Source organism: Phyllosticta citriasiana (genome assembly GCF_038021145.1).
Source record: "Phyllosticta citriasiana strain CBS 120426 chromosome Unknown IWZ02scaffold_5, whole genome shotgun sequence".
NCBI lineage: Eukaryota > Fungi > Ascomycota > Dothideomycetes > Botryosphaeriales > Phyllostictaceae > Phyllosticta > Phyllosticta citriasiana.
In genome coordinates, this window is record NW_027117282.1 from 111,321 (window position 1) to 132,502 (window position 21,182).

At 55.2% G+C, this 21,182-nt stretch overlaps 7 protein-coding genes and 1 non-coding gene across 8 annotated transcripts; 3 read left to right on the forward strand and 5 right to left on the reverse strand.

The window, feature by feature from the left end:
* Positions 1–734: 734 nt before the first annotated feature.
* On the reverse strand, positions 735–2,877 carry IWZ02DRAFT_219651 (ASST-domain-containing protein). The gene is made up of 4 exons (XM_066762796.1): positions 2,853–2,877; positions 2,335–2,794; positions 1,179–2,285; positions 735–1,109 (listed from the first exon to the last, which is right to left on the reverse strand). The coding sequence occupies exons 2-4, from the start codon at positions 2,713–2,715 to the stop codon at positions 966–968; spliced, it is 1,632 nt and encodes a 543-aa protein (XP_066623496.1). The 5' UTR covers positions 2,716–2,794; positions 2,853–2,877; the 3' UTR covers positions 735–965.
* A 948-nt stretch (positions 2,878–3,825) lies between these two features.
* On the forward strand, positions 3,826–3,947 carry IWZ02DRAFT_t41. The gene has a single exon. It is a non-coding gene; the product is annotated as a tRNA-Phe (tRNA).
* Positions 3,948–5,511: 1,564 nt separating this feature from the next.
* Positions 5,512–5,922, reverse strand: IWZ02DRAFT_489343 (uncharacterized protein; the record flags this gene model as incomplete). The annotated part of the gene is made up of 1 exon (XM_066769561.1): positions 5,512–5,922. One exon carries the CDS (start codon positions 5,920–5,922, stop codon positions 5,512–5,514), a length of 411 nt encoding a protein of 136 aa, XP_066623497.1.
* Positions 5,923–7,050: 1,128 nt separating this feature from the next.
* Positions 7,051–8,958, forward strand: IWZ02DRAFT_447752 (uncharacterized protein). The gene is made up of 2 exons (XM_066767302.1): positions 7,051–7,541; positions 7,804–8,958. The coding sequence occupies exons 1-2, from the start codon at positions 7,347–7,349 to the stop codon at positions 8,476–8,478; spliced, it is 870 nt and encodes a 289-aa protein (XP_066623498.1). The 5' UTR covers positions 7,051–7,346; the 3' UTR covers positions 8,479–8,958.
* A 1,685-nt stretch (positions 8,959–10,643) lies between these two features.
* On the forward strand, positions 10,644–11,011 carry IWZ02DRAFT_489346 (uncharacterized protein; the record flags this gene model as incomplete). The annotated part of the gene is made up of 2 exons (XM_066769562.1): positions 10,644–10,762; positions 10,819–11,011. 2 exons carry the CDS (start codon positions 10,644–10,646, stop codon positions 11,009–11,011), a joined length of 312 nt encoding a protein of 103 aa, XP_066623499.1.
* A 2,147-nt stretch (positions 11,012–13,158) lies between these two features.
* IWZ02DRAFT_219751 (uncharacterized protein) lies at positions 13,159–16,268 on the reverse strand. Its single transcript, XM_066762798.1, has one exon. It carries the CDS (start codon positions 15,992–15,994, stop codon positions 13,328–13,330), a length of 2,667 nt encoding a protein of 888 aa, XP_066623500.1. The 5' UTR covers positions 15,995–16,268; the 3' UTR covers positions 13,159–13,327.
* Position 16,269: 1 nt separating this feature from the next.
* IWZ02DRAFT_219740 (uncharacterized protein) lies at positions 16,270–16,989 on the reverse strand. Its single transcript, XM_066762797.1, has one exon. It carries the CDS (start codon positions 16,856–16,858, stop codon positions 16,382–16,384), a length of 477 nt encoding a protein of 158 aa, XP_066623501.1. The 5' UTR covers positions 16,859–16,989; the 3' UTR covers positions 16,270–16,381.
* A 1,152-nt stretch (positions 16,990–18,141) lies between these two features.
* Positions 18,142–21,135, reverse strand: IWZ02DRAFT_219764 (Metallo-peptidase family M12-domain-containing protein). The gene is made up of 2 exons (XM_066762799.1): positions 19,610–21,135; positions 18,142–19,544 (listed from the first exon to the last, which is right to left on the reverse strand). Exons 1-2 carry the CDS (start codon positions 20,932–20,934, stop codon positions 18,302–18,304), a joined length of 2,568 nt encoding a protein of 855 aa, XP_066623502.1. The 5' UTR covers positions 20,935–21,135; the 3' UTR covers positions 18,142–18,301.
* Positions 21,136–21,182: the final 47 nt, after the last annotated feature.

Consider the following 21,182-nt stretch of genomic DNA (forward strand, 5'->3'; position numbering starts at 1 on the left):
ATTGCGGTCAAGTGCTAGAGGGCGGGTTGAAGCCTGCAATGGCGGGAGCACTTTGCCGCAACAGGCAGGTCTCGAAGAAGACAAAATGGTCGTGACCTATAAGCCTTCTCTTCTGTCTCAATCATTCAATCGGGCTGCCTAACGCGGCATACAAGATTCATAGACAAGCACGTCTTGTTGGAATAAGCTTTTGCGTTGCGCAATGCTGCCCCGATGGTGGTGAAGATGAGCCCCCATGGGCGGCTGGGCAATATTGGGTGACGGGCGAAGTTGATTCAGCGCGGCTTTGGATTGGTTCACCGGTTGAACGCAGCGCTGCCGTCCCTGTGCGAATCCGTCTTGGTCAATTGGACTAATGCACGTTGGTTGATAGTTGGGGCTAGGACCGGGCTGTCGTCTGGTGTTTGTCTCTTTTCCTGCCTTGTATGGTCATTGATGCCGCTTTGCCATTCTGGGTTTGAAGCTTTCCTCCATCTTTGTCAATCGCTTTCGAACAAATTTCATCGTGTTCGGATTAAGTAAAAGGAGACAAATAGCCCGACAGCTATAGTTCTGGTTTGTCGATAACCAGCTACTAAGCAGAGTGCCGCTGAGCTAAGCCAAGGGCCCGGCGCGGGCGCTATTAATAAGCAAGGCGAGTCGGACAACCCGGTCTCCATGTGGTAAGGACGAGAGAGAAAGCGGCGTGCGTGACGTGTACAGCAAGTAATAAGGATGGTGTAGAAAACTGATCCCCGTCTTGCCATTGGAGGGTATAAAGGTGCAAACGCCCAGGAATGCTGAAAATTACGGTACTAACTGATTCTCCAACCTTTTACTCCGCCCATGATAGGTCGTCATGTCTACGTCTTTGGCAGGAATGGTTGCTGTTTAGGAATATGATAGGTATGTGTGTGTCGAGGCGAGGCACTGGACCAGTCTGCCTCAACACGGACGCCTTTCAGCCGCGGATGGGCAGGAAAGGCTCAGAAACGCTTGAAGCGTCGTGGTCTCAACGATGGGTAGAGGTTCCATACTATGAGTCCGAGGGTTCCGGAGGCAAGTAGTCCGAGTAAGAATTGGAGGAATACGAGGTCGTCGTCAGTCATTGGCGAAAACGGGCCATCAACCTACCCATGGGGGGTTAGCACTCGATTCGTAAAGCACACTGATCCTGGGCAAGGCTGTGGTCAACTTACTAGCTGGCCCATACGGCTATCCAGCACTTGTGAATATCCCAAGACTTCACCGTTCTTGTCCAGTGCCGCTGCCCTGAGAAAATGCCCGGGTTTCCCCGCAAGATTGAAACTGCTTTCGAATCCCACCTTTTCCACTGTGCTAATGTCTGTGAAGTTGCCGTCGGTATCTGCAGCCGCCTGCAAAGTCCACTTCTTGACTTCGGTTGCACCATTCCAGCTCACAAATACCTTGCTCTTTCGTCTTGCGATGCTGGGAGACCAAGTTGGCCGCCCCACCCAATGGCCTTTGAATGCGCGATACGATTTTATCCAGCCCCAGCCGAAAAATGCAGAGCTTCCAAAGTGCATGTCGCACAGCACCTCTCCGTCGCGTTTGAATTCCGTAAAAGCGGCCGAGTGTCCCCAGCCAACAAAGGCATTGCCATTGTCGAGAAGCTGAATCGATCCTTGCGAATGCGCGAGAATGTGGGCAGGGCTGACGTAGTCAGCGAGAAGGGTTGCAGTCATGTTGGCCAAGTCGAGTTGAATGTAAAGTCCACGGCTGTAGTCGGCGGTATAGTAGTTGTTATCGTATGCACCATTGTCGAAAATCGTCAAAGAGTCGTTTTCAAAATAGCGCATATGATGTTGCCATGAGAAATTCGAGGCTGCTCCCTGCGACAGGTCGGTAAAGTCGCTGCCGTGCCCCCCAAGTTTCCATCGGACCTGACCGTCGGGTCCAATGCAGGTAATGGTGTGCATGTAGCGAGACGAGATGTAGTAGTTGCCATCAGAGTCCTTGTCTACGCTGTTGATGTGAAAATAGTCCCATGCATCGTCCTTACTCTTGCCCTTCTTTTTCAACGGCGCGAAAGAGTCATTGACGTGGTAGTAGCTGGACGCTCGCCACTGGAAGATAGCTTCGCCTGTCTCAACATCCATCTCTTGGAACAGCCCATCGTAGATCCATCCATCTTTGGGTCCACCAACAGAGGAGAGGTCGGCCGGAATGATTTCGTAGATGGACATGAGCGCAGTGCCGTTGGGGGTGATTTCAAATTCATGGAGGTCGCCTTCGAGCCCATTCGTAGGATTCACTACCCGCGCCACATCGTACGAAGAGTTCAGCTTCCCCACGTTAGCTCCCAAAAAGCAAGTTTCCCAAGAGCGGCCGTACCATGTAGTAAGAGCCCCTCCCATGCGTCCCATCATCGGTGCCGGACCAGAATGTCAGATAGTCCTCGCCCTTGTAGGTCTGGGGGCGAAAGTCCATGGCCTCTCCAAACTTTTGCTCCATGTATACGAGATTGCCTTCAGCGTCGAGAATCATTGGCCCAGGTTTCGCCACTGACCTCCCGCGAGGTTCGAGGAAGATGTGGCCTGGGTCGCATTGTGCGCTCCATGACAGGATGTTCACCCGGGGTGAAGCCAAGTCGAAGGAGACATAGTCTTGCGACGGGTAGGCGCCGAACAGGCCCTGATCGTACCAAAGAGAATTGAACTCGGGCGACGGGAGGGCGCTCGCAAGGGCTGGAAGGGCGGCGAGGATCAGCCGCATGTCGAAGCGGATGGCGCAGGGTGAGAGGAAGAACGCGACATGGCAAAAGAAGAAAGCGGTTGGGGGGGGTGGTTTTCTCCTAATACCCAAACTCAGTAGGCACTCGTGATACGGACTGTATTGAATCTTCATCTTACCTTGGCAATCCCACACAAAGCTGATGATGCGGTGACGACGCATGTGGGCCAAGTGGCGCAGGTACCAAGTCCTTTTTCTGCACGGGGGCGGTACACGCAAGAAGAGAGCACGAATCAGCAGCTGTAATTTATGCAACAAGACGAAGCCGTCGGCAACTGTGGGTTTGCCCAAGGCTGGAGGCTCGCCGCGTCACCGGACAAGCGCCCGAGACGGGAACAAGAGCCAGAGCTGCAGAGAGGCGAGCGGGAGTATGTTCTGCGCTCGGCCACATCCAATCTGCGTCGTTACAGTGACGCGGACCGAGTCGATGTGCGGGCGTTGTGTTGTGGCCAAGCGGCTAGTTTCAGCTCGGCATGCAGATGTTTTGGATTTGCGCATTGTTGCGTACAGCATTTTCGCATGGGGGCCTGAATTGGACGGCGGATGGGAGCGGTTAGCACTCAGAAGAGAGACAGCGGAGATGTGGTGAACCGTGAAGTTGACAATGGTAGATCGCTGGGAAGACGCGCGCCACTACGCCATGTTCCCCGCAGCCCCCTGTGCCCCTTAGGTGGGGCGCCACAACCATCACCTGCTGAATCCTTTGAGGCCGTCGCCCCCAGCCGGACTATCAGTATTTTCTTAGACCATGTCTTGGTCGTGGGGCATTGGGGCCATTGATGGTCATTCTGACAGATTTCTTATCACCGCCTCTTGGCCTCTCCAGTTTTTTTTTTTTTCTTTTCTGTTCCGCTGCTGCTGTGCCACAAAAATCCACTCGCCTGGACCAAAATCTCAGACTTGTTCGAAACACTTTCTTCAGCCACCATCATTTTTCAAGATAATTCCCAAACAGAATTCGCTGCCATTGTCTCAGGTAAGCCAATTGTAGCCAGGTACCGTCCAAAAAGCGATGGTCACGAGAGCGAAACAAGGTTTTTGCCTGCTATATGAATTCATAAATGCATTTACCCACGTGATTGATCATTAATTGCAGCTTTAGCTCACTTGGGAGAGCGCCAGACTGAAGTCTCACTTCGGTTTCTCGATCTACTTTCGTAGCATCAGCCCTGTGCGGTATCTGGAGGTACTGTGTTCGATCCACAGAAGCTGCATCTCTTTTTGCCTTTTTGATCCCTCGACCATCAAGCATGGTGGACCATCATCTTTTGTACAGAAGGACTGTGGTCAGTGGGTCACTCCAAAGGCATTTCGCCTTGAATCGTTGTTGTGCCTTGGAAGATGTCGTGACTTTCGTGGCAGAAGAGCAAACGTCGTGAGTCGACCACAAGAAAAAGCGTTCAGTAGACCCACGAAGGTTCTGTCCCGGTTCGAGTCTCGGGGAAGAGGAATAAGGAGCCTACATCATTACTCACCTTGAAGGTCTATCTGCGTCGCAATGAAGAGGCAGAGTTCAACAACCTCAACTCCTACTCTACCCTCTCCACAAGCTCAAACTCAACGAGCCATTCACCTCTCAAACACATTGAAAAAAAAAAAAAAAAAACCGTCCTCTCCAAAACTGAAGCAAGTAATGACACACTAATTATAAGTCTCGCAACCACCTCACCACTAGATCTCCGCCAACACCACGCATCGGCAGCACAAACAAAACGCACCAACTGCGCTCGCTCTTGAGAGCAAAGGACCCAACGCGCAGCGAAAAAACATATATAACTACGCAGCGACGCGGGCGAGAACCCACAAAAAACGTCATGGTAACCCCCCTTCCGCGACAGCTCACCCACAAAATCCGCGCCGTAGCCGCATCTGCCGAGACAAAGTCGCAAACCACCCCCACGAATCATTGCCAGAAACCAAGAGGAGGAGGAGGAGGAGGATGGATGTTGTTGTGCGGCGCGAGCCGCAAGCACAGCCGGAAGCCGTTAGCGCCGCCAATGTCTGAGACTTCACGACGGGAACGCGCGCCATGTCTGCCTGAATAGGCTAGTAGCGGCGTCTAGGTAGCCTGTGTGATTTGGTTCATTATCAGTGCATTAGTGTCGCGGCAGGATAGTTTGTCCATTGGTCTCTTCTAGCGAGGGAGGGCTGATATGCTGGCCTAGTAGCTCACATGTCAACGTGCGGCCGGTAAGGATCTTTGTGTTTTAAGATAATGTCTCGTTTCTCGAATACGCGGAAAGGAGAGGAGGGGTGTTTTTGACGGAGTGAGGGCTTAGGATGCGAGGAATCGCCTAGCGTTGTTAGGTTGATGGTGTCTTCGTCTTTTAAAGGCTGACTGGCTACATGCACGAAGAGTGAATTGAGGGCTGGTCATTCCCTACGTTTCTACTTCGCTAGAGGCGAGAGGCGATTGGATAAGAATTTTTTTTTTAAAAAAAAAAGTATTTAAATTCGAAGTTACTATCCGATACTAGCTAGATATGCCCTTCTTTTTAATCGTGTCCTACACATCTTAGGAAACATTGAACTACCCTCCTCCCCCCCTCCGCTTCTCCCTCCCCACCTTAAGAACACGGCATAGTTAGCCGCCACCTGAGCACCCATATTAGTTAGTGGCAATCTGCTGCGCCTACCCACGAGCTACACTTACCAACTAGCGGCGCCTACCCCTAACCATAAGCTACTACCACTCCTAACCACTCCCATTCGCTCCATCCCTCTCCCTCCCCTCTCTCCATCCCTCTCCCTCCCCTCTCTCCATCCCTCTCCCTCCCCTCAACCCGATTCGACCGTGAAATACAGCGTATCGCCGACCGGCACCTCAATGGGATATATAATTCTATCGTGCTCGCGGGGCTTAAATGTAACGACGCGTGCAGAGTTCCCGTCCGCCGATAAAGCGCAGGTGACCTTGACGGGGTTGCAGGCCCGGTTGTGAATACGCAAGTCTGGCCCGTGGTATATGATTTTGGAGCCGGGCGGCTTGGCATACCCCCGCGTCCGCTCAATTTTGATGTCAACCAAGCCAAAGACCGTGATACTTGAGCCCGCGTAGTTCTTTACTGTGCCTTGCCCAGGTTGCGAGACCAGCCCCTCGCATTGGCGCGGATTTGGCGTAATAGGAGAGGCGATGGCGAGCCAGAGGAAGGATAGGAGGATGAAGAGGGGATTGTTAATGAGAAGCATGTTGGATTGACTGAATAGCGATCGATTTATTTAATGGTATAGCGTTGAAAGAACAGTCTGTTGACTTAACCCCTAGAAGAGATTCCATTTCAGTAAGCAGTTAGGGATTCAAGTTAGCTAAATACAGCTATGAGCAGGCTCATTACTTCTTACTTCTAATAGACTTACTATAATCTTAGCCGGTCTTTAGTTCTGTCCTTCTTTAACACGGGAATGAGATAGTAAAGTCAGAATTAAATAGACTACATGATTTACTAGCGCTCATACTCTCCTAGAATTTTCTTTTCAAACTTCTAGTTAGATAACTGGTTAAAATGTCTAGCTTCTAGGTTTTTCACTCTAGTCTCTAATGTTAAATCTATGTATATTTTTAAGAGGCTACGCCTGAGTAAGGGATGTAGTAAGGGGAATTTGGCAGCCTCATTAGCCGGGCTAAATGAATGTGCCAAAATTAACACATTCTCCCCCCATTCTCCCGTTCTGCTCTTGTTTTTTCCTCGAGATTGCTGAACACCGGCCTGAGAGTATCCTGTCCATACGCTTATCATGGGGAGGATCCCGTTCTGCAGCTTCTTTTTGGCTTTTCGTATCGCGGCTCGCTGTGTGACTTGATTTGACTTGTACCAAGAGAGTTTAGACCCCTCAAAGCTCTTCCAACGCATTCGATATCCAAGGACTTTGTATTGAAAGCGGTCTTGTACACATCCGATTCGTTCCGTTGGTGGAAAGCCACCTCAGCAACGTTGAATTGATCAAAGGCTCAACTTGAGCAGCTGGAGTACATGTATGTGTCCCCGTTCCATCTTCATCATCATGTGGCAAGAGTCACTGACTCCCTGGCACCCGCCGCAGCCGCGACAATGCCCACGTGCAGCTGGCCTCCGTCCACTGACCGACGACGGCATCGTCACCCCAAATCGTGCTGCTGAAGGAGAAGAGGTGGCCGCTGTATTCGCCCTCGTAGTCGGCATACTCGTTGAAAGCAATGGTGAGCAGATCAAGCACGGCCTGCAACTCCCTGGTGCTGCCATCTGGTCCGTCGGTAACTGGCCCACCGCAGTCTTCCTCCCAAGCTTGGTAAGCAAGCATTGTTGAAACTCAGACCTTCGACCCCGCTCCCGTCCCCTCTCCACCACGCTGTCACTCTGCTTACCCCACGTCGACGTCCCCTCATTGTATCCGCGCCTCATTCCGATCCCGTTACCTCAATCCACTGGACGAATCTTGCCTCCCACCACCCCGCCCTTCCCGAATACACGTACAATCGCGCCGCCGCCAACTCACCTGCGCTTCGCCGGCCTACACCAACACCAGCTCAATCTTTTTCCCGGCGCCAATTGACCATTTGCGCCACATCTCTTTCACCACCCAGTAGCAGCAGCAGCAGCAGCAGCAGCAGCAAAGCCCAAAACTCAAACCGCAAAATGGGCAACTGGACGCACCTGATCCGCTTCGTGGCCAAGGAGGACGGCCTGGCGCACTACGGCCAGGTTGACGCGGCGCGGTATCCGGACGTCGGGCTGGCGACGTACGAGGGGAAAGAGGAGGTTAGGGTTAAGGAGGTAACGGGCGGCCTGTATGATGGTATTGTTGGGGAGAGGGAGTTGACTGTGCAGACGGTGAGTGCGATGGCTGTTCTGTGATTTATTGTGGTGGGGGGATGGTTTTGAAGAGCAAGGAAGTTGAGGAAACGCTGTGCGTGCGGATTGTGGCCGTTTCAATGAACGCCAATGGATTTGATCTACGGCGTCAAGATCATCTTGTCTTCTTCTTTTGTCAAAAATATTTTTTTTCCCCCTCCTCTCTTTTTCTCCTTCGGCGCAGCCATTCTCGTAAATCACTCCTTCTGCACAACCCAACTAACACAATCGTCACCTCCAGCTCCTTCCCCCACTCCAACCAACCGACATCCCACTAATCCGCTGCATGGGCCTCAACTACCGCGACCACGCCCGCGAAGCCAACATGGCGATCCCCACCGTCCCCATTCTCTTCATCAAACCGCGCACCGCCATCAACGGGCCGCACCCGTCGGCCATCCCCGTCCCCAAACTGGCGCAGGACGGCACGTCGGACTACGAGGCCGAGCTGACCGTCGTCATCGGCAAGGAAGGCCGCGACATACCCGAGTCCAAGGCCCTCGAGCACGTGCTGGCCTATACCGCCGGCAACGACGTGTCGGCGCGCACGCAGCAGTTCGCGACGAGCCAGTGGAGCTTCAGCAAGGGCTTCGACGGCAGCGCGCCCGTCGGGCCCGTCCTCGTCGCGCCGCACGCCCTGCCCGCCCCCGATGCCGGCGCCCTGCGCATCCGCGCGCTGCACAACGGTGCCGCCGTGCAGGACTCGAATACGCGTGAGATGATCTTTGGCATCGCTAAGCAGATTAGCTTTTTGAGCCAGGGCACCACGCTCGAGAGGGGTACGGTTATCATGACGGGGACGGGCCCGGGCGTGGGGATCATGCGGGATCCAAAGGTTGTGCTCAAGCATGGCGATGACATGAGAGTGGAGATTGAGGGCATTGGCACGCTGGTGAATCGTGTGGTTTATGAGTAGGTTGAGACGATTGAAGGTATTGTAGGACTTGACAGAGATGGTTAGACGAAAAGGGCCGTCTTTCCCTTTTTCCTGCGTTGGACTGTTGATGTTGTCGCACCGTTGGGATGCTGAGGTTAGCTAGAGGATGAGCGCTGTTGCCGCGCTTTGGATCAGATTTTTCCACTGATAGAACTTGCCGTCTGACAATCCCAACGCGTTCGACGCTCCAGATGATTTACATTTTGTCAAGAAAGCGAGACTTTTCAAAATCCCATACAAACAGCCAACCTAGCTTTCCACCGCCGCAGACTCAAATCAAAGTAACGGTACTTCGCAGCAGCAACAGCAGTAGCAGCGCCAACGCCAACGGCCAACGGCCAACGCCGACGGCGACGTTACCCAAAAGACGCTAGCTGGTTAGCAGAGCCCGGAGATTGGCGCTGGTGGGAAACGACGGGTAAAGATGGTGAAAGGAACCGAAATTGAGCTGAAACGCTGCTGGGGGGGGGGGGGGGGGGGGGGGGGGGGGGAAGGTGACGCGCAGATACTGACAGAGAGGCGTTGCTTCACAACACGAGGTCCGGGAGCAGAATTCCGATGTTTGGGAGCGTCATTGTGTTTTATACGGGCCCCTAGGTACTTTAACTCAACGTCTAGATCTCTCCTTTGCGGTGAGGGACGAGATGGGCAGGAAGGTGTCGTATTGTGAGTAGTAGCGGAAGTGGGTGAGAGCGCGATGGAAGGAGAGCTTGCTTGGGAAAGCTGATCTCTTCTCAAGGAAGTAGAGGAACGGACTGGGCTGTCGGGGAAACGCTGCACAAGTCTTTGGGAGCTGGACATTTCTCTCTGCATGAGGATTCGTTTGCTGCGCAATATCCTCTGGTGCGCGCAGAACACTTTAACCTGCAGCCGTGTTTCGACAAATCCTTCGGCCACAAGAGCAGCTTCGAGACACCAAACATGTACAAGCAAGCAAGCTTGCGTCGATGGCGGGCGGGCTGTCTGCAGCACGGCAAAGCGTTTCGCGGGCAGATTGTTGCAGTGTTCAGATGAGAGTCTGTACGGGTTGCAAGTGGACGTTGCAACATGAGCCGCGTCGTCGACTTTGAATGATGACAGCCGCCAGTGTCAACACTGTCATTCCGGGTCCTCTGGTCAGACGGCCGTGAGAGGGCGACCTAGCGCAACACGTGTAGGCAGGCTCCTTGGAGGCCGGCCTGGAGCGGGCAGGATGGGATGGCGCCAGGCCGTGACAGCATCATGATGGCTCATGGGGTTCCGAAAAAAGGCAAAGCTTAATCCGAGGTCAGGAGGTGAGCTACAGCATGGCTGGGCGAGAAAAGCTACAGTGCATGTCCATGTTGCTTTAGCCCATTCAAACAAGCCAGTTCCAAGACGGAAGACGGAAGACTGCCGTGTGGTAGTCATGGCGGCTCTGCCGAATGCGGCGGCGAGACGTCAGCTAGACGGCTTTGTTCTCAAGATTTGCATTGTCCAGCACTTTTGCCAGACCGGATGAATGCGGGTGTTGAAGAAGACGAAGAGCCCGCTTGGCAAGAAGGTCGGACGCGCGCCTCAGAGATGTTAGAGGTGCGTGAGAGAGAGCAGATAAGGTGGTGGATGACAACGTTGTCACCGGTGCTGCGTGTCTTTTGGGCGCGGGGTGATGGATTGGTGCCTTATCGTCTCAAAGACGATCAGGGTTGACAAAGTCTGTCGAGCCGTGCGACTTGCGCTCGCCTGGCTTGATGGTGTCAAGATCAATTGATGGCTCGGCATGCAGGACCGGAGCGGTCAGCCATGGCATTGATGCGAGGTGCGACGCGGCTGGGGAATGCTGTCGGCGGAGGTGGAATGTTTGGGAGTCGAGTCGAGTCGAGTCGAGTCGTAGAGGTGACGGTCGCCCGAGCTTCAGTTGCTGAGACGGATGGATTCCGTCATTGGCTGCCACTACCATCATCCCTACCTGCTGCTCCCTAATCTCCCCCATCGCTTTGGCCGCAGGACTTTAATGACCTTTATAACGACCTGCTTCCCCTCGCTCGTGTTTCGAATGTACCTTATCCGCCCTTCCCCCCCTCGAGGCCACTTTTACTCTCCATCTCCTCCATCACGAACGAATACACCACCGCGACCTCGCGAATCCCGCTCGCTGTTACCACGACACTCGCTCTATCGTCACCATGCCAGTCGTCAATTTGGCCTCGCGGGACTCGTGCAAGGACAACGACCAGGGCAACACGTGCGAGAAGCCCGTCAGCAACGCGCTCAAGACTGGAGTCCCCATTGCCATTTTCGTGTGGTATGTAAATACTGCCGCCCTTGCCTCGCGATACTCTAATAACACGTTGGCTGTAGCATCTTCCTCGGCGCCGCCATAGTTTTCATCATGCTGCTGCGCAAGCGAAGACGCGTCCTCAGCAAGGAGGAGCTCTATGACAAAGAAGACGGCCGCCGCTCGCTCGACTTTGATCTCGACGGTCCCACGGGTTACAAATACGTGCCAATGCCGGCAGCTCCCAAAAAGGCCGTTGTCAAGGGGAAAAGATGATTCCAAGGCGTCCCACGACACCAACCCAAGCGATCCGGGGTAGCTGTCCAGCTGCTGCATTTTCCGACACGCGCACCTGCGCATAGAGTGCCTAGAAATTTCTTCGCTCTTTTGGCGAGACCATGGCGATCTTCAAGTACCGACCGGAGCGAGCGAGCAAGTTGCGGGGCGGCATGCGGCCCGGCGCTAATCACCTGTATTCCCCGCACCCACCCACGCACGGGAAGCGGCAGACCGACAGGCGGCATCTCCTCACTCATTCCCGCCTCGAGACCGCGCGCCCATCAATGATATCCAGACTAATGTATAAACCACGAAGACGATAATGACGACGACGTTTACCACAGCGGATCCCCACGGATCCAAGGGCCCCCTCCCATCACTTCTCCTGGATCTAACGCTGCACGACCAACCACTCCGAAACACCATCATCGGACCATCGCAATTTCCACCACGCAGGGCGTCCGCCACACCTTGTTCCTGCATAGCGGCGGCGCTCCGTTGCTATTCGCCCACTCGATAACCATATTCCGTCAGGGTCCAATTGCACGCCGCAGAGTACCAGCAGACGCAGCCGCCGCCAAAGCGTATATTCGACACGCGTATTTTGGGGCCGAAACACTCCTGCGTTGCGGCTCGAGCGTAGGTTGCGGAGCCAAAGCATCTCGGTCGACCGAGTCGCGCTGTGGTCGCAGTCGCGGACACCGACCACCGCAGCACAGTGCAGCGCAGCGCCACGCCGCCGATAAGGCACGCGCTATGCAGGGATAGTGTTGTGCCGACAGCCTCATTAAGATCTTGGACAGGTCTCTCTCACTCGCGTTGTACATACACTTCTTCTTCTGCAGGCGGCCTAACCACCTGCCAACCCACCTACCTACTTACTTTTCTAGCTTGCTAGACACCATTATTGACGAGAATTTAATGCCTCGATCACGATTGCACAACTGACTTCTTCTTGTCGTGCGTCCAGCCGATTCACCTGCTTGCTAGCCTGCCACTGCATGCACGCTACCATTTCCGCTATTGATGTCTTATCCACTCTAGCTGCGGTTCGTCGGCGAGAGTTGCGCGCATTATTTCCACCACCACCACCACCATCTCACCATCGCTATGCTTGCGCTGAGAGCCTCTCTCTGTGTACCGACAGATCATCGCCGCTAGCCCGTCGCGGCATGTCGCTCAAGCACCAGCACACCCTCTCCAGCCACGCTTTTTATGCCGCTCAGTGTCTCGTAGCTACGTTGTGACGTTTCTCTAGCCTGCTTGGCTACCATACTAAAAAGTATGTAGCGGGAAAAGAAGATGCGGACGCCGTCGCTGGAAAAGCTTCTTGCACCATCGCCACCGCCGAGCCGAGCCCTTGACTGAGTGAGCGGTTCTTGGGTGAAGGGGCTGGTCGGGTGGTGGTGCAATCACGGGTAAGTGGGTACGTCCGTGTACGTAATCAGTCATGTGATGAGGGGAAGACATTGTCTTGTCCTCTACAATTATCTACTCAAACAACTGCTTTATACAACCAAGAATCAGGTGATTATAAAAGTGCTTAACAGCTTGCTGCCGATATCGCTACTGCTACGCCTCATGAGATATCAAAGGTATCGTGTTGAGCACGTGCAGTGGAGTCGTCTTGGCGCGATTGGTGCTCTCGGTGTGGCTGGTGGTCTGTGCTGCTTGCAGGGAGGGGTTAGGTAACGGGCGGGAGGAATTGCCTTGGCTGAGTGGGACTGGGGGACGCTTCCGCTCAACTTCAGTTGCAACCAAACGCTCGTCAACCTGCTTTGTTTGTCTCTTCGTTGCTTCATCTTCTCACTCACTCACTCACTCACTCACTCACTCACTCACTCACCATAGCCCCGTCTTTTTCATCGCTCAAGCACACGAGACAGGAAGCAACCGAAAGCATTCGTCTCCCATCTCCTTGATGCGCATGCAGGTCAAGCCAATGTCATCTGCTTCAATTTCCAGAGCTGCAAACCACCAGAAAGCTCCTCCTGTGCCTCGCATATCTTGTCAAATCAGTCGAGTTCTCTCGGAGTCATTCATGACGCTGACATTGACGCAGAGAAAAAGGACCCCACCGCACACCGTCAGACCCAGCAAACGGAGTTCACATCGCATTCAAGGAGTCCAAAAAGACACAAACGCTGCAGAACTCCTCCCACTTTTTTTGCCAAAAAAGATGTCTACCATTCATTCGCTTCCTAGATCCAGAGGGGGAAACCGATGAGCTTTCACCGCAGATTCCAAATGCTGCGCCACGTCTTCTTCAGACTGTTGCGCGCGCTGAGACCCTGTAACGCCGTCAGTCAGCCATCAGAGAGAAAGAAACCGGTGCTCCTTCACCCGCAAAGAACTGGAAAAAGAAAGAGCGGGAAAAGAACATACCTGTTTCCCAGCTCCAGACCCTTGCCTCTTCACCGGCGCTGCCGCCGCTGTCGTCGCCAACGCCATCTCATCCGTCTCCAACCCCACCACCTCGGGTGCCCTCGCCGATCTCTCCTCGACGACGGCAATCTCAGGCGCACCCCCGAGCATCTCGGCCGTCACGACTTCGGGCGCGTCGTCGCCGTCGTCGTCGTGGCCGAGCGGCCGCAGCCCGCCGGCCAGTCTGCGGCGCTGCTTCTGCTTTTGCCCCTTTTTGGCGCCGGGCGGCGTGAGCCGCGTCGAGTCGAGGTTGGCGTTGTAGCGCGGGTCGATGACGCGTTCGGGGGGCGAGCGGTTGGTGGGGCGGATCATGTAGATGGAGGGAAGCGTCGCCGTGGTGTTGGACGTGTTGATGCTGCTGCTGCTACTACTGGTGACTACTGCGGCGCTGGCTTTGGCTGATGGTGGTGGTACGTAGCCTATTGTCGACCAATACGGCTGATGATAAGAAGAAGAAGACGACGACGACGACGACGACGACGACGAAGCAGCCGGTTTATGCGGCGCCACCCGGCTGCTCTGTCCACGTCCCATCGCCATCTCGTCTTTCTCCTCCTCCTCCTCTTCCTGCTGCCGCCGCCGCGCTGCCTCCAGCATGCTCTCACGGAACAGCGTCTCGACCTGGAACTCGGAGTAATTGGCGGGGAACGAACGACTCGACTGGCCCCGCATGCCCACCGCTGCTACCTTTCCTCCCCCATTCGCACACGAGGCGTCGTCTTGTCGCCGGCGTGCTTGCAGCGCGTTGGCGAGACCGATGATGGGGACGCCGGGGCGTCGTGGTTTTACTGCCCATGGCTCCGATGCGTAGAGTTCTGGCGAAGGCGTGGGAGGTGGTCCTGCGAGTGGTGGTTGTTGGCACTGTCGTTGATGGTGTGGCTGTTGTGGATGTGCTTGTTGCTGATGCTGCTGCTGCTGCTGCCGCCAAACAGGGCGCCTACTATACGCTGGCTGGTGCGGCGGCGGTGGGAGCGCATAGGCATAGGCATGCGATGCGTGGGCATTAGAAGCAGGCAGCTCGAGCACGGCCACATCCGCACTCGCACCCCTTGTTTCCCCCCTTTCCCCCTCCCTGTCCTTCTCCGCGCCATCATACCTCCCCTGGCCATCGCCTTCAACTCCAACCTCAGCAGCTGGATACGCAAACTTGTCGCCTTCCTCAACGACAGCAGGGTACTCATGCACCAGATCCATCAGCTCGGCAATAATGGCGCGCTCGCGTTCAACACTGCTGCGTCCTCCTCCTCTTCCTACACTACTCCCACTGCCAAAAGCCTGGTGCTGGTGACCAGCAGAAGACGAAGACGAAGAAGAAGAAGAAGAGTTCGCTGTCTCGAGCCAATACAGCTCAGCCAAGAGCTCATTCTTCCTCGCCGCCACAGCCGCCGCATCGCCATTCTGCAGCGGGAGATGGCCTGTCCCCGAGAACGGCGGGAAAGGGAGGCGTGGCGGTGGTGGTGGTGTTTGTGGGTTACTGCCGCTGGCGTCTTCTGTCCCTAATCTCCCATTCCCAATCCCATTTCCAACATGATGATGTCGTCCATCTCTTCTTTCTTCCGCCACCGCCGCCTCTCCTTTTCCTCTTCCTCTTCCTCTTCCTCCTCCTCCTCCACCTCCTTTCACCGCAACTGCAACCGCCGGAGGCGTCTCCGCAATACTCGCCAGTGCCGATAAGTTAAAAAGAGGGGGGCCAGCCTTCCTCGCCACACCCACACCCTTACCCCCTGCTCCTACCCCTGGCCCCTTAACTCTTGATGCCTCAACCCCTCTCCGTTGATGCACAGCCGCAACGCGCGTCTGCGCCGTCGTCGAGAACGAACGCGGGATGCGTCCGCCCGTTAACAGGGATACTTCATCCACATCCCCATCTCTCTCAACCGCCGCGCCACTCATCATCCCGATGTCTAGTAGCGTCGGAGGCGTCGCATGCTCGACGCGCGCAGCGAGCGAGCGCTGGCGCTGCAGTTGCAGCTGCATCGGCGTCGTGTGCTGTGCGTAGGCGTCGTGGTGGTGGATGATGATGCGTGGGGTGCGTCTAACTGGTGCGCCGTGGACGACGCTGAGTACTTCCTCTCCTAGTTCCAGCCCAACTCCCAGTCCAACTCCCCCTCCCCCTCCGCTTCCTCTTACTCCACCGCCGCCGACGCCATGTCCGACAGATAGACTGGCAGGCGGCGGCGGCGGCGGCGGCGGCGGCGGCGGCGATGCTGGTCGCGGCGCTACACGCCCTTTGCCGTGCCCATTGTGCCCATTATCACTAGTATTTGTATTCGAATCCGAACACGCACGAAGATGCTGATACTGCTCCGAGCGGTACTCGCGGCGCGGCTGTGATGATGATGATGGCGATGGCGATGGCGATGGCGATGGCGATGGCGATGGCGATGGCGATGGCGATGGCGATGGCGGCATCGGACGACGCTGACCAGCTGCGCCGGCTCGTCGTCGCGGTATGCCGGATGAGCGGGAGAGTTGGGGTTGGGGATGCGGTGGGCCGGTGTTCGTTTGGCTGGTGCGATTGGTGGTGGTATTGGTGGTATTGGTGTTGGTGATCATGGTCGAATGGTGGGATAAGGCAAGTGAGTGAGGAGGCGAGTGAATGGATCCAATGCAGTCCAGTCCAGTCCACTCCACTCCACTCTTCTCTTCTCTTCTCCGTTCGTCCTTTCGTTCGTTCGTTCGTTCCTCCGTTCTTTCGTTCTTTCGTTCCTCCGTTCCTCCGTTCTCAAATCAGGTCGGCCCCACAGTGCAACACAACACGTATAGTATAGTATGCTATGCTTCAATTTCTCGCGGTCAGCCGTATCGAATCAATAGTATCGTATCGTGTCGTGTCGAGTCGTGTCGAAACCAGACGTGTTCCGTCCGTTCTTTCCTCTTTCCTCTTTCCTCCTTTCTCCTTTCTCCGTTCACAGTTGAAGGTTCGAGGAAGTAGTTAAGTAATTAAGTGAGTGAGTGAGTGAGTGAGTGAGTGAGCAGAGAAAAAGGAGTCCCGTCGCTGTTCAGACAGCAATAAGCAGGAAGTACGGTAGTCTGGTTTTGAAGGCCCATTGTAGCCGCACTTCGCACTGTCGGCTGCCGCTCGGGCGAGGCTCTGTTCCGTCTTCTGTCTCGGTTCAGTGGTGGTGGATAGATAGATAGATAGGGGTGGTGGTGGTGGCGGATGGACAAAGCGCATTGTCCGGTGTTGTCTGTCTGTCTGTCTGCCACAGGGGGCAGCCATTGTCTTTTGAGACACGGCGATGAAAAGGCACTGACTGACTGACTGACTGACTTGAATGACTGACTTGAATGACTGACCTGACTACTACTACTACTACTACTACTACTACTACTACTACTACTACTACTACTACTACTACTACTACTACTACTACCGCCGCCGCCACCACCACCACCATCGCACTGTCCCCTGTCCATCTGTCTGTCTCGTCTCTTCTAGGGAGTCTTGGTGTATGTGTGTATGTATGAGATGAAAGAAAGAAAGAAAGAAAGAAAGAATGGGTGAACGGGCACGACGAAGTCAAGACACAAGCCTCCTTCCCTCGTTTTTCTCTGCGTCTGCCAGTCAGTCTGCCAGTTAGTCAGTCAGTCAGTCAGTCAGTCGCCGTGTCTCGACGACCTGCGCACGCACGTACGAATGTAGGTGCGCGTTTGGTAGACAGATGGATGATAGATGGACAGATGGGGATTCATACACGGACGCAGAAACACTGCTTACCGCCAGCAGCAAGACGAGACGGGATAGTGGTAATGTGTCATGCACAGATTGAGGAACATAGATGAAAATATTCAAATCCCCATGTATGTATATATATATATATATATATATATATCCCATCACGCATCTTCCACAGGTGTTCAATGTTGCCCATTCCATACCTTCCTCTTACTCTTTGCATCCTGTGCTGGCCCCTCCCCAACTAACTTATTCTCCATCTTCCCTTCTTTTCCTATAGAACCATCCATTTCTTCTTTCTCACTGACACGCTATCCCAAATGCGATGCCATTCATCCTACATTCGTACATACAACCGTGCTCCGCAACCAAGCACACACTATGCTGCTGCTTCTTCTTCTTCTTCTTCTTCTTCTTCTTCTTCTTCTCCTCTTTCCATCTTTGTCTCTCTCCACCTACACCAAGAACTGAGTTGACATGTACAACCCTGACCCTAAAGCACCACCACCACCTCCCCTTCCCTTCCCCTCCTACCAAGCAAGCCCCCAAGGTGTGTGAACATAGCTCCACACACACATACACACGCCGTAGCAATGTATATATGTGTATATGTATGTGTGGAGAGAAGCGAATAAAGGAATGATGATGCCGCTATTGCTGTTGCTATTGCCGCTGCCGCTAATGGATGGATATTCCGTGTCGTCGATGGTGTGATGCAACTGATAATGATGGCGATGATTATGCAACCAAGGAAGCGATCCAAAGAAGGGAGAAGGATAAAAGTGTGGAAAGACAGAATATGGGGGTCAGGAGAGAAAGAAGGAAGGGGATGCAGAGAGAGGTACACTACAAACAGACAAGACATGAAAACAAAATAGAAAGCTCCGAAGCTAACAAGGAAAAAACGACAGAAAGAGATGCAGATCGAAGAAAAAAGTAGCGAGGAAAAAAAGTCGGAAGAGTTCCCTATTCACCATCCCCCAATGCTGCTGAGCTACTGTGAAACCGGCATCAATGCCCCAAAATGCGTGCTTGACGACACCATCACGTCCCGTACGTCATGCAATCATGATGCCTCTCGTTCTCTAGCTCTTCACTCAATCCACAACCAATCCGCCATCTTCTGTACCCCAAGCACCCCGGCAGAAGAAATAAAAAAAGAAGCTTTTCCCTCACACACTACACTAAGCATACCTGACGCTGCTATATGCGGGCGGCGGATGCATAGGCGGCGGCGGCGGCGGCGGCGGACCACCACCGTGCCAACTCCCCGCATAACTCGTGCCAGCGCTAACACTGCCTCTATCAGCGACAAAGGGGCGCTGGCTATCGGGCGTCTGGCGGCCGTTGGGAGCCCAGGGCATGGGGCTGCGCGGCATGTGCGGCGGAGGAAAGGGTGCGGCGCCAGGGGTGCCGTGAGGCGGGATGCCGGGCCCGGGCCCCATGGCCATGCCTGGTGGTGGTTGCGGGATCCACGGCGGCGCCGTTTTGGCGCGGCGGTTGGCCGAGCGCCGCCGCATGCGACGAGTGATGCAGCCCAGCAGCGACAGCAGCAGCAGCGCGCCAATGGCCACGCAGATGCCGATGACGATGCCCTTGTGGTCTTGAATCCACGAGCCGATTTCTTTTGCTGTCGACGAGCCCGAGCACCGCCCGTTTTTGCAGTGTCCGCCGCCGCCGCACTCGGTGCCGTCGAGGAAGTTTTGCTGCAGGTTGTAGCACACGTTGGCGCCGAATTCTGGGCTGGCGCAGCTGATCTGGCACGTCTGGTGGTCGCAGGCGAACGTGTCGTTGGTGCCTTGCGTGTATGCTCCCAGCGCCGTCTTGCACTGCTGGTCTCTGCTCGTGCACTGCCCGCTGGCACACTTGAGTCCATCGCCGCAGCCCGTGCCATCCTCAGCATTCGAGTCAACAGGGCAGTAGGCCGAGTCGCCGGTACAGACCTCCTGAGGATCGCACTCGCCCGTCGATTCGCGGCAGACGGTGCCGTTCGAGGCAAACTGGCACTGTCGGCAGCAGTCTTCATTCGAGTCGTCGCACACGGCACCGCTCTTGAACTTGCAAGTGGTGGCATCGCAGCAAGGGTTATTGCCGCAGCCGTCGGCGCCACCACAGTCGCAATCTTCCCCTTCCTCGACGATTCCATTGCCGCACTGTTGGCCAGAAATCAAGGTAACGCCCCTGTTGTTGGTGAAGCAGCTCGTCTTGACGCTGTTCCGGCCCATGGCACTGCAAATATTGCCAATGGAGCAGGGGCTGAACTTGGTGATGCCTCGAGCAGTGGACGGGTTCATAATGTACTGCTCGCCAGCATCGCACGTCGACGAGCTGAGCGGACAGCATTGCTGCGAGTTGACAACGCCGCTGTCTGAACAGGTCTGGCTCGTGCAGTCGTGCACAGCACCAAAAGTGTGCCCGGTTTCGTGACTGGGATATTATAAGCTTCTTCGGGTTTGACTCAAGATTGGGCTTGGCCGGGAAGCTTGACTTACGCAACAACCTGCCATTCGGTATTGGTCCGCGCAACAACGTTTGCGCCTGCAACGGTCTCCCCAGTACCGGAATCGGTTGATCCTCCGCTTCCTGAGGATGAGTTTCCTCCGCTCTCTACGCCTTGCACGCACGCCTGGCCCAGCCAAGCTAGACCGACGGCCTGGCCCGTGTTGCACGTAGTCAGGAGAGTCCAGTGGGAGTTGGTGTCCGGGCGGGCGCCCCTCCATTCAGAAAACATGTTGAGGCGATCTTGGATGGTAATGCTGTCGGCACATGCCTGGTTCCACTTGGTCGCTTGCTGTGGCGTTCCCGGGCAGTTTGCATCGCTGACCGTCAAGTTGCGCAGACCGAGCGTGATGTTGAATGTCGTCTCGTACAAATCAGACGCCGAGTTGATGACGCTTATCACATTTTGGCGTGCGGACTCGGTCGAGTTGAAGGACCCAGTGTAGGTACAGTCGGTGGCAACACCAACGAGGGCAACCTTGCGGGCAGATGGACAGCCAGATGTTTGACCAATGGTCGAAACGAGATTGACACCGGCGCTGTTTCCGCCAGGCTGAGAGTCAATCTGCCGTTTCGAAAACAAGTTTGTCATGGAATCAGAACCCCAGAAACCCTCTTCGCGCTTGAGCATGGGAGCAAAGACGACATGGTCCGGGTTGGTGTTGAAGGACAGCGTGTCCGCCTGGCAAGCATATTGTTCGTCGAGGCCTCGCTTCCTCAGCTCGTCGTGGCCGTAGTTGTAGGGGGTGGCAGAAATGTCCGAGTCGCGCCAGACGACCATGTACTCGTCTTCGGCGCCTTCGAGCGCAGGGTCCATGGCATGCTTCGTCTGCATGTAGCTAGAGCTCAACTGGACGTGGTGGTGGTCGAAGTCGATGGAAAAGACGCCCTCGAAGAGCGGCCGCACGCCGTCCCTGCGGACCGAGATGCGAGCCCATCCTCTGTCGTGCCAGACAGTAGACTCTTCATTCCTGACCCATGTGCGTCCCTTGTAGACCTTGTGGTCCAGGCGATCAATGGCCTCTCTGCGGGTGACCTGGCCGTCGGGGCCAATGTACTCGACGGTGACGTCTTCAGCGAGGATGTCGTGGTTGGGTTCCAAAGACAGGCGCACGAGCTCGGCGCCCTTGCGCAGGTCGAATGAAAGGTCAAAGTGCGAGAGGGCGGTGACGCGATGATTGTAGGTGTGGAGGCTGGGGTTGCGGAGGACCTCGAGGGCGTTGAGTGGGTTCCGGGCGAATGAGGTTGCGTGGCCCAGTGTGGAGAGGGCAGCGACGACGACGCAAGCAGTCGAGGCCGCAGCGCGGAGGAGGCGCATGACGGCGAGGATGGTCGACCGGGAGTGGGAGTGGACGAGGCTTCGGTCGACTATATTGGCATCTGGGGGGATTTTTGGGGTTTGTCGAAGCTCTGGGAGCGAGCGAGACGCAGGTTTAACAAAACACGGCGGATGATGGCTCAGAGGGCGGCAGTGCTGCTTGGCATGCACGACAGTAGGTAGGAGGAAGGAAACCGAACGCGGGGCGGGAATGCCAGGCGGCTACAGCCACTCCACTTGATAATACT